This window comes from Artibeus jamaicensis, unplaced genomic scaffold, assembly GCF_021234435.1.
Source record: "Artibeus jamaicensis isolate MK-2021 breed Jamaican fruit bat unplaced genomic scaffold, CSHL_Jam_final scaffold_1019, whole genome shotgun sequence".
Taxonomy (NCBI): Eukaryota; Metazoa; Chordata; class Mammalia; order Chiroptera; family Phyllostomidae; genus Artibeus; species Artibeus jamaicensis.
This window is the reverse complement of record NW_026522025.1, coordinates 2,596,271-2,608,377: the sequence shown is the minus strand read 5'-3', so window position 1 is coordinate 2,608,377 and position 12,107 is coordinate 2,596,271. Positions and strand designations below refer to the sequence as shown.

At 35.8% G+C, this 12,107-nt stretch overlaps 1 protein-coding gene across 4 annotated transcripts in view; it reads left to right on the top strand.

The window, feature by feature from the left end:
- The window catches only part of EPS15 (epidermal growth factor receptor pathway substrate 15), a 122,962-nt gene that overhangs the window by 24,095 nt on the left and 86,760 nt on the right, over positions 1-12,107 (top strand). For all 4 annotated transcript variants that reach the window (XM_053655451.1, XM_053655452.1, XM_053655450.1 and 1 more), the window contains exon 2: positions 10,701-10,742. In XM_053655451.1, the coding sequence (XP_053511426.1) occupies positions 10,701-10,742 (42 nt within the window). The remainder of the gene's footprint in view (positions 1-10,700; positions 10,743-12,107) is intronic.

The window sequence follows — 12,107 nt, the reverse complement described above, 5'->3', positions numbered from 1 at the left end:
TATAGTGCCTGCCTGAAGCTTACTACAGCCAGCTGTTGCTTGTTTGATAGGATTTAGGAAGTTGTGAAGTGTGAGCCAAAACCAGCCATGCATGTGGAAAAGCAGCTTGGGTGGTCCCATATGTTGGGTAGGGGCTGAGTTCTGGTGATCTACAAGGCGTGTCATACAGTGTTAGTCAGGTTGATGGAGTCTCAAATATGGTACCAGCCATATATGGGAGGGTTTAGAAAAGGGACAATGGCCACGAATTACCTTGATGGAAAACACTTCAGTTTCTCCCTGTGTATACTACTGGTGTCTTTCAAGCTGCTACCCCAGTGCTGGATCTCAGAGGGAGTGAGTCTGAGTAGGTGAGTCTGTGTGTGGGTTCTTTAAGGGCAACTGCTTGGAGCTCCAGCACTTTCTTCCACCAACTCAATCTCCGCTGGATTTTGCAGCCAGAAGTGGTGGGGACTTATGTTCCTGGCACTGGAACCCTGGGCTGGGGGGTCCTGGTGTGGGGCTGACTCCTTGCTCCTGAGATATCCCCTCCCGAGTATTTATCTACCACAGGTAGGTGAGGGACCAGCCCATTCCGCATCTGTGCTCCTTCTAGCAGTCTGGATGGATGTGGTATCTTTAATTCCATAGTTGTCAGACTTCCATTCAGCTTGATTTCTGATGGTTCTGAGTGGTGGTTGTTCTGTGTTTTACTTGTGAGTTTGATGAGGTTGTGCAGAGAGGTGAGCCATGTCTGCCTGTGCCTCTGTCTTAATGAGAAGCTCCAATGAACATTCTTTTTTACCATATTCTTTGCTGTTTTGAAAGTGAGAAATAGAAAACTAATAAACATGCATACACACACACACACACACTTTCTCAATTCACTTTAAGGAATTAATTTATTCTGGAAATAGTGTTTATTTCAAATTATACTTGAGATAAAAACTAAGGCTTATGGATATATATTTTTTAATGTGAGGTTGATGGTGAGAAAAGCATTGAAATAACAAAGATTTCTGTTGGTTTAAATTATTTATTTAGCTCTTTATAGTTTTAATTACCAGTCAAGGGTATTGAAGTCCTAACCTCCAGTACCTCAGAATGGGTCTTGGAAGTAGAGTCATTACAGACGCAGCTAGTTAAGATGAGGGCTTACTTTCTGATGATCCAGATAAATCTGTGGTTACATAACATTTAAGCTGAGTCCTAAGGGAAATGACACCAGCTATGCTTTTCAGGAAGAGAGAATGCAAAGGCTGTGATTTGGGACAGAGTTTGCTGTTTCAGTTGCCCTGGGTGACGCTGGAAAGGAGAGCAGGAACTCAGAGCCACAGCAAGGAGTTTGGATTTGATTTTTTGTCAGATTAGAAGACATTGACGGGTTTGAATGGAATGTTATGTCCTGATATATGTGTCTAAATGACTATTATGCAATCTGTGTGGAGAGAAAAATAGGCAAGAATAAAAGAAGAGAAGATGCATAGAAGTTTGTTGTAATAGTCGAGACAACACGTGGACGAAGATAGGGAGAGAGGAGGAGTTCAACAGAGGTTTTAGAATTAGAATTGACAACCCAGCGACCTGGGTGGCCCCACCCTGGTAAACACCTAAGGCTCTGCTCCTCATAATTAATGGGCGCGAACAGACCAAAAATGACTCAAGAAGATCTCAAAGCCTCAGAGCCCATAAATCTAAGCAACGAAGAAATAGCCAAACTTTCAGATGCACAGTTCAAAACAGTGGTGATCAGGATGCTCACAGAACTGGTTGATTTTAGTCACAAATTAGAGGAACATATGAAGGCGAAACTAATTGAAATGAAGGGAATTGCATAGGAAACCAATAGTGATGAAGAAGAAACTGGGACTCAAATCAAGGGAGTGAACCAGAAGGAAGAAAATAATGGCCAAACAGGAAAATATGAAGAAACAAGAGTTCAAAAAAATGAGAAGAGACTTAGGAACCTCCAGGACATCTTTAAATGCTCCAACATCTGAATTATAGGGGTACCAGAAGGGGGAAAGGAACAGCCACCAGTGGAAAACTTATTTGAACACATAAAAGGAGAATTTCCCCAATCTGGAAAAGGAAATAGACTTCCAGGAAATCCAGGAGACTCAGAGAGTCCCAAAGAAGTTGGACTCAAGAAGAAACACACCAAGGCACATCATAATTATATTACCCAAGATTAAAATGAAGGAGAGAATCCTAGAAGCAGCAAGAGATAAGGGGACAGTCACCTACAAAGGAGTTCCCATCAGACTGTCAGCAGATGTTTCAAAAGAGACCTTACAGGCAAGAAGGGGCTGGAAAGAGGTATTCCAAGTCATGAAATCCAAAGACCTACAACCAAGATTGCTCTATCCAGCAAAACTTTCATTTAGAATGGAAGGACAGATAAAGTGCTTCTCAGATAAGATCAAATTCAAGGAGTTCATCATCACCAAGCCCTTATTATATGAAATGTTAGAGGGACTTACCTAAGAAAAAGAAGATAAAAAAGATGAACAGTGAAAGGACAGCAAACGCACAGTAATTAACAACCACACCTAAAACAAAAGCAAACTAAAAGGACAGCTAGATCAAGAGCGGAAACATAGAAATGAAGATCACATGGAGGGTTAGCAATAGGGGAGTGGGAGGAGAAGGGGGGAGAAGGTACAGAAAATAAGTAGCATAGATGGTAGTAGAAAATAGATAGGGGGGAGGGCAAGAATAGTATGGGAAATATAGAATCTAAAGAACTTGAGACACACTGTCATAAACTAAAAGGGGGGAATGGTGGAGGAGGGGGTGCAGGGTGGAGGGGAATGAAGGGAGGAATAGAACAACTGTAATGACATAATAAAATTTAGAAAAAGAATTAGAATAGATAGGACTTGCTGATGGATTGAAAGTCGAAAGTGAGGGACAAGCTGGCTTAGGTATTTGCCTTCTGCACCTAAGTGGTTAGTAGTGGGAGAAGAATAGGTGTTTGGAGGAAAAAAAATACAAGTTCCTTTATATGTTTGGGAGATATCCAAGGGGAGATGTAAAGTGGATGGTCGATAGAAATTTTGGAGTTCAGAGAAGAGGTCTGAACCAAAGATACCAATTTGTTATTCATCAACATTAAGTGTGGTATTAAAACCATGGAAATTGATGTGAACATCTGGATTAATGAAGAAAAGAACATAAGAGATGAACTTGTGAATGTTGTTTGTAAAAGGTAAAGTGCTGTACAAATAAATTCACATGTTAGTTATTTATGCTTAAAGATAATGCTTTTCCTAGTGATTTCTGTTTATTTTGGACTGGCTAGAGTGGCATATGTAAGACACTGCCTTCTGATGAGAGACCAAATCTACTCTTTGAATTCGCTCTTTGTTACTCTGCCAACTTAGATTTTTGATGAGGCTGAATTGGGTTTTACAAAAGCTGGTCCATTATAATTTCACTTATTGGTATGGTCTGTTTACACTGCGTTTATCAGTAGTGTATAACTATTCTCTACTTTGAAATTCTTTTGCCTATTTAAGTCCCTTTAATTTTTCATTTCTGATCATCTCCAACGCAGATGTATTCTTAGATCCAGATTTTGAAAGTTTTCCATAAAACTGTACTTGGAGTATTCCTAGAGCTTTGCCTGCTAACTATGCTATCAATTCATAATGGTTTGTTATGGAACAAATAGATGTTAGCATGTTTGCAGAATGAAGCATTGAAAGTTTTACCAGACTATGTGTTTTGAGGGCAGAAGCCCTATGTGATTTTTGCAACTCACAGACACCTAAACCTTTTGTTGTGTTCCTAGAAGGCATTTAGTACAGGTTTATTAAATTATTAAATTAGTTGCAAATAACAGGGCTGAGGGTTAATACTATGCATCTCTAAGGGAGCTGGTCTGTTGGATGCCTGTGTTTTCTTGAGCTCTCCTCCCCACCAGCTCTAAAGGTGAGGGCTGCTCAGGTGACTTGCTTTCATCCACCCTCTCTATCCAGCTTCAGAGTTGTTTTCCTTTCTAAAGTTTCTTTATTACTGACTTTCTCTTGACTCTCAGCTTCTGTTTGCTCTTTTCTTTGTTAGTTTGGATTGCCATTGGTTACTTACTGCTCCTTTTTTTCCATTCTGTTTTCTTTTTACTATTTGTTTTCACCCTGTTTTCCTTTGTATGGTGAAATATTCAAGTCTTTTCTAGACATCTCAAGCCTATCATCAGGCTTTAGTCTCCTACGGTGCAAGCCATTCACATTGTGTAAACATAGGTGTATAAAAGCATAGGCTCTTCTGGTTGTATTCATTTGGTACTTTAGCCTTAGGAATTGCTGTTCCACCACCAGAGGGGTGGTGGTGGTTATACTGGAAGAATTCAAAGGATGTAAGGGCTGGTTTCCCTAGTGATTCCTCAGCTCTCTCGAAAATGGAGTATTAGATGGCTGAATTCTAAATAGCTGACTTTTTGTATGTTAATATGTCAAAAAATATTTGTAAGGCAAATTGTCCAGAAAATTATGTGCATTATCACACTGATTTTTTAATGCTCACTAGTACTAAATTGTTACCCATTTTCGTACATTTTTTTTAGAGAGAGCAAAACTAAAAAGATTTTGAGTGGTTTATTTGAAAGAATTAAATCTATTCATCCCATTGTCTCCTTTTCACTACCTAGATGTCTATATTTGCTTGCTTTTATACAGTGTTCTTTCTGCTTGGATTGCCACCTTCTATCTATATCACAGTTGTTTTGAACCTGACCTTTTCATGGGACGTTGCAAAAAATTGTTCAAAAAAGTCTCATATACCCTTCACCCAAATATGCTTAATTATAACATCTCTTATAATGATAGTACAATAGCAGAACCAGGAAATGACGTTGGCACAATTCACAAACCTTATTCAAATACTTATTTATGGTTCTGTATGTATATACTATGCCTATATAATTTTACCATGTGTGGATTCATGTAACTTATAACCACAATTAAGGTAAACTTTTACCACAATGATCCCCCATGCTACTCCTTTATATTTATACCCACTCCCTTGTCATTTTATTAATTTATTCACTGGTTATTCTTTAAATCATACGATTTTTTAGTTAATGGAAAAAAATTGACATTATTTAGAGAATGTCTTTGTAGTTTTACCTATTTTCACATTGTACTCTAACCATTTACAGTTAGCCTAATACTAAAATTTGTTTGTCTTGTATACTATAGAATCATAGGCTTTTGAAGTCATATAATCCAGCATCTCCCCCTCCAAAAAATTCCCAAAAATGACATCAAAAATTTTTTACAAGCAACTCAACATTCATTTATTAACCTATGAATTTCAAATAATCAGGACCTCTTTATTTTTATACTACCTGGTGCACTTTGGTGTTAGATTACCTATGTGTTAACTTTAGCTAGATTATACTGCACTAAGAAACAACCCAGAATATTAGTGCTTACAATAACAAAGGTCTATTTATTGCTCACAGTGTAGGTTCTGTAGTAGTCTATATGAATCTGTATGGTTTACTCCACCATTCTTTTTCATTTCAGAATCTAGGATGAAGGAGCACACCCTGTTTATTCTTGGCAGATAGTACTGTTCTTTTGCCAGAGAGAAAAGAGCACGAGCTGGTTGAAACACACAGTAGCTCTTAAAGCTTCTACTTGGAACTGGAACTTGCTTATATTTCATTGGCCAAATTAAGGCTTATGGCCAACCTAATAATAGGGTACCCACAGAGAGGCACTGACTACTAAGTCACACTGCAACAGGCAAGGATGTTAATATTCTTATAAAAGGAGAATAAATTATTTAGAATTATAATACAACCTACCAGACCATAGAATAGTATATAATGTGCTATACTTTTGTAATAACTTACTTCCTAGTAAAGTTTATTGTACTTTACATGATTTTTTCCTTAAGAAAATTAGCAGTCCCACTTCTATTTTTGTGGCACCTGATAAGAGTTTATGATATAGCTAATGAATAAATAATTACTTTAAAATTATAAAATGTCACATCTTGATTTTGACAACTTTAGTTTTGAAGTGTTCCTTTAGAAATTTAGTAGTTAAAAATTCATATGTAATTTTGCATAATGATTTTTGGAGTTCTGTATTTTTCCCCAAATTGAAAGTAGCTTTGTTGTTTAATTTTACTTATATAAAAACATAGGGCATGCTTATTATAAAAAGGTTTTCAGAGAATAAAGAGTAGTGCTTATTCTCTGAAATACTCCTTATTTCTCCTTATTTTATACTCCTTATTTCTCCTTATTCAGAGAATAAGGAGTATAAAAATCATTATAATCCCATTATCCAGACATAATCACTCTTACCATTTTAGCTGTATACCATTCAAATTTTTTTCTATGCATCATTATGTGTGTTGTGTATGTGTGATTTTTTAAAATTCTAAAATTGTTACATTTCAGAAAAAAAAAGCCAGTTTTATTGAGATACACCAAAAACACTCTTTGGTCATCTTGCTGGATGAGTGAATTGGCAGTTTGAATGGCTTTTTCCACTCTCACTTAGCTGTATCGTTTAAGTATAGTAATCAGCACAAGGTGTACTTTAGAGCACTCAAGCAAGCTCATACCTTCTCAAATGTGTTTATGTGGTAACCTGATGAGTTTGTGCTGTGATGGTTAATAAGGTGCAGTTTGGAGCTCAGGGTTCCTTACCATGTGTGAGTTTTTTTTTTCTGGGCACTAAAAATTCAACCAAATTGTCTTTAAAAATTAACTTTTCATTATTGAGGGAGCATATTTCATTTACTTTCTCTAGCAAAGTATTTACACTCCAGTGTAAGCAGGGCGAATATATAATTTTCATTCAAACTGGGTCATTTTTGAGAATAAAAGGGACACACTATATTTTAAATTCTATAAGTTTTTTTAAAAACTTATTTTTTGGCCATCAGAATGGTTTTGTACATTGATGTATCAGTAAAACAGTTCTATTCAAAGTCTGTTTTCAAAAATAAAAATTTCTAAAACATTTGTTCTGTATTACAACAAAATAAGGTCTTTACATTGATTATCAGAATATTAAAACACATAAACAAAATGGTTATTCATGGTAATAATCAGATTTGATTTTTAAATCAGTTTCTTAGCCATAGCTGTCTTTAATACCTTTTGAACAAAGTAGTATTTATTTTCCAATATAGTCTAACTAGTTTTAATTTTTCATAAAACTGCTTGCAATATTTTTCAGTTACATTTTATATTTTGTGGTTATTAACTCTTACAGTTGACCCTTCTCTGTAACCAGTAATATTTTTAATTGCTAATATGCTTTCTATGTAGATAGTGATGTACCTGGTTAGTTCAGTAAATGTTTTAGAGAATATTCTTAATTCTTTTTCTTATTGAAAACTATAAATTTATCAGCCCCCATATTTTCAAAGGCATTGTCTTTTTGTCTCTATGAAAGGTACTCTCTTAGACAAATGTTTTTATAAGACAAATCTTGTCATATGTAAATTGTCTCTATTTATGATTCTGTTACATGTCCCATTAAGTTTAGATGTTACAAAATTGTACGTTTTCTATAATTCCATTTAATTCCAGCACAGAGTATAAATTTTTTCAGTTAAAAATAGGAATACTCTTTTGGTGGAACTCTTACAATTCATTGCAAAGTGTGATTATAGAATTTCAAATTTAAATCTTGTATACTATTTGAGCTCTCATCAGTCCTTCCCTTGCTTTTGAGGGATGCATTTCAATGTCTTGGCAAATGCTGTCTGTAATAATTGTATTTGTTAAAAGCTTCAAAGCTAAAGTTTTTTTTGAGCTTTAATCAATGAACTTTAATCTTTGATTAAAGATTTCCAGCAAATTTTGAAGAAAATGCTATTTGTTTTCAAGAACATTCAATATGGAGACACTTAGGTTGAATTTATACAGTCAGTTTTCAAAGACTCCATTCAGTCTTTAAAATCTGATGATAGGTTGCAAGTAGAGCACATATATTGCCATGTTGAAGTTTTGGGTTTTTTTATTCAGTAGAATTTTTCTCCTTAAAATTTTAAATGTAGATATATGAAAACATTTGTAAATTTTGACAATTGCAACTAACTCATAACAATTATGTCACTAGAGCTCCATTTTAAATAGAAATAGCCTCAAAAGTTTTATGCAAATTGTCTTATTCATTTTCTACAGGAATGGAAATTTAGTTCTTAACTTTGCATTAAATATACAGTTTCTTCATTTTAGTTCATTGCTACCGAAAGGGCTTATTGGATAATAAAAAATAATTGACAAACAAAATAATAAACAATTGCAGATTTATACTCTGCAATAACAAAACCACCTCACAAGTTATCAGACTTGACTCGTCCCCCCAACCAAGAATTCCCCACTGACTTATAGCCAGCTAGTTGCCTGGTGCATCTCACAGGTCACCGTACATGTCACTGTACTGACCGGCACACCAAATAGCCAGCAGGAGCACCAGTGTCACATACTTTCTCCCTGTCTCGAAAGGCTGTGAGGAGTTAGCTGTCCATACTTGCTTGTGCCTGAGGATACTTCTCACCGAGTCTTCTTCGTGCTGTAACTAATACCTAAAAGAAAGTGTTAGTTATGTTGTATCTGTAAAGAATCAGGAAAAGAAGGATGAAATTATCACTAGTTCTCATTCAGATTTCATTACTTGTTCAAGTGATAAAAGCACTTACACAATTATTAGCTGATACCTTGGCCACAAGTTAGATGTGTACAGTTAGAGGTATACTGAATCCATCTTGGTTGATTTTAATGTAGCGATTAATGATAATAGTTCATTTAAGAAAATGAGAAGTCTGAGGCAAATGGTAACCTGGATGGGATGCTGGGACAGCAGGCTGTAAAGCAGGACTGTCCTGAGCAATCCAGGGCATATGGGAAGCAGCATGGTGTGAAAGAGCAGGGAGCTGGGAGTGGGACTGCATTTAGGTCCAGTTTCTGCCATTTAAAAGCTTGGGCAAGTAACCTCTCTGAGACAGGTACATTAGGGCTCTCCAGAGAAACTAACCAACAGGGGCACACACACATGCACACACACGTTGATTAATTTTAAGGAATTGGTTCATGTGTGGAGGCTGGCAAGTCCTAAATCTGAAGGGCAGGCCAGCAAGCTGGGGACCCAGGGAAGAGTTTATGTTGCATCTAGGTCTGAAGGCACTCTGGAGACACATTTCCTGCTTCCTCAGAAGGCCTCATTCTTCCTCTTAAGGCCTTCAACTGATTGGTTGATGCCCACCCACATTGTGGAGAGTAATTTGTTTTACTCAGTCTTCTAATTTAAATATTAATCACATCTAAAAAAAAACCCTTTACAGTAACATTTATACTGGTGTTTGACCAAACAACTGGGTACCATAGCCTAGCCAAATTGACACGTGTGATTGAACTTCACGCTAGGTTTGCTCATTTGCAGAGTGGGATGATAGTATGTGGCTCACAAAAATATAGAGTATGGAAGTATTTATAAAGCACTGAACGTAATGTGTTCTCCCAGTAGGCACTCAGTGAACGTTGGTTTCTTAATCTAGTCTTGTACCCATTGAGACTATAGGCCCAACCTTGTCGCTTAATTTTTTTCCCATTTTATCTTTGCATTTCTAAGCTTCTGCCCCCTCATCTTTTTAATAAGCCTTGTCAAATCTGTCTTACAAACTTTTCTTCAAAGCATGTTTTTCTTTTCTGCTGTTGCCAGTGTTCAGGTTCTTTAATGGGCCATTAAATTTATTTCCTAAGTAGCACTCTACATTCCATTCTACTTTTCTTCTTCACATATAAATGATCACCTAGAACTGAGATGGAGTTAATAGCTCTTAAGTTTGTCTCCTTTTTAATCCTCATAGTCTTTACTTTTACCACGTAGATGAAGACTTTCATAAGTTGTCTCATACAAAACTTCACTATCTTATTTTCACGTTGTATCACCATTTAGGACTCCTGGATTCTTTTCAGCATAATTGAGCTTTCGGTCATATGCTCACCTTTGTGCATGCTATTATCTGGGTATAGCACCACCCTCTCCCCCCATTCATATTTCAGATTCCTGCACTGATATCTCCCCCATGAAGCCTTCCTAAACTTCCATCCTGGTTCTAGAACACTCTTACACATTCATGTACAGGCGAACCTGAACCTTCAAACATTGATACTCCTAAACTACCTTTCAGATGGGATGATCAGTCTGTTCATCAGCTGACCAAATCTTATTTGCCCTTTGCACTGTGGTGTGAATTGAATGGCACTCCCTGCCCACAAGCATTTCAGATCTGATGATAGTATCATCTTTTTGTATATCTTCTGGTGTATTCATTTTATTGACATGTTTTTTCAATAAAATAATATGGTGTATTCATTGGTACTTTGGGCACTTGGGTAGAGGTCAACTGCTTAAGGCTTTTGGTCTTTCAGCTGTCTTTTAACCAGCATTTCACCCCTAATTTGTTATATGTTGGGTTTGAGTAAAATTTGCATGAAGAAGAGAGTTCTGATGTCAAGAGTAATTTTAAAATTCTTGTTTTATTTCTTATACCTGATTCTTAGTAATCTATGGGGCTGCCTTTATTCATTCCCATTTTCCCTCCCAAAAGAAACAAAACCAGGTTTTTTGAAATCAAGGATATTCTTATTTGTCTTCATTTTTCAAATAGCTATTGAATGAATGCAAATATATTAATAGAAGTTATTGAATAGTATTTAATTTCTATTTATTTATTTATTTTAGTTATCAAGTGGGAATCCTGTATATGAAAAATACTATAGACAGGTAAGATTCTTATTTGTCTTCCTAGATTGAACATAAAATATATTTTCAACCCTTGATTGTGTACATAAAGATTACCAGTCAGCTGGATAAATTCGACATGTCGTTTTCAATTTTTTTGTGCTTTAGCCTCCTGCTTTGAGTATATAATACTTTTGACAAGGTCTCAGGAAATGAAGGAAATATAATTAAGCCTTAATACTTAATTGTCTCAAATATTTATATATCTTAAAAATCCATATAACATTAGATGTTTTCATTCAGAAATAAATACCCAAATTAATTTATAAGCCAAATGGAAATGACTTTTAGTTGTATTTAAGACTTAATTAAATTTTGATATTTATAAAGTTAAAACTATGACTCATGCACATGTAAAATGGACTCGTATTAAGGATTTTATTAAATTCACTAATTACTGGGAGAACCAGTAAGGTGTAAAAATGAGAATATGAGTTATAGAGATTTATATTCTACAGACACAATTCTCATTTTATTGGTATGGATTTAACTACTATCCCTACAGAGTGTAAAATAGTCTAGGTGGTTGGAAATCAATCAAGAGTGCACACCATAAAGTAGATAAATCTCCTGAGGGTGTAGACAATCTCATGTGCTCATTCCAGATAGTGGGTAGTTTTCCCTAATAGTCTTCTCACCTTGTGATCCTCATCACAGAAAGACTGGTCTCATTATATTCGACCTGACTATCTACACAGTGTGACTTACAGATCTAGAGTCATATGTTCTCTGTTTAACAGATTCTATGGCCAGAGAACTAACTTCCGCCTAAAATGTTTAAAGCATCTCAAACTGAGCTTTATTTATTCCTGTATTTTGAGGCTAGGATCCAAACCTTAGAAATTCTCCCTGCATATTTCACCACAGCACATATCCGTTTGAGAGAATAGATCTCAATTTGAGGTTTTCCAGATCTGCTTAGGTTCCTAGTCTGCTGAGCAACCTTGCTTTTACTGTCTGAGAGACTGGGACCTTATAAACCAGGTTGCAGGACAGTTTTCTCCAGTGGGCTAGTTCTTGTTCCTTAATAGTGACTTGTTCTATCTGAATAAAAGAGAATAATTTTCAAGTATTACCTTGTTCTGCACAACTGATTTTCCCAATTATATCCTAATGCAAAAGGAGACCAAATTTTTATGTAATTGATGTAGTAATTACTATATTGCCATAAAAAGTTAAGGACATTCAGTTAAAGGATATGATTTTGAATTCTGACGAGTCAGGGAGAATCAGATACCATTGAAAACTATTTCGTTCACTGTACAAGCACAGAGCCTACTAAATTGAGGGTTAGAGATAGTATAGGAAAAACAAAGGGCTTTTTCACATATCCATTACAAAGTAGAA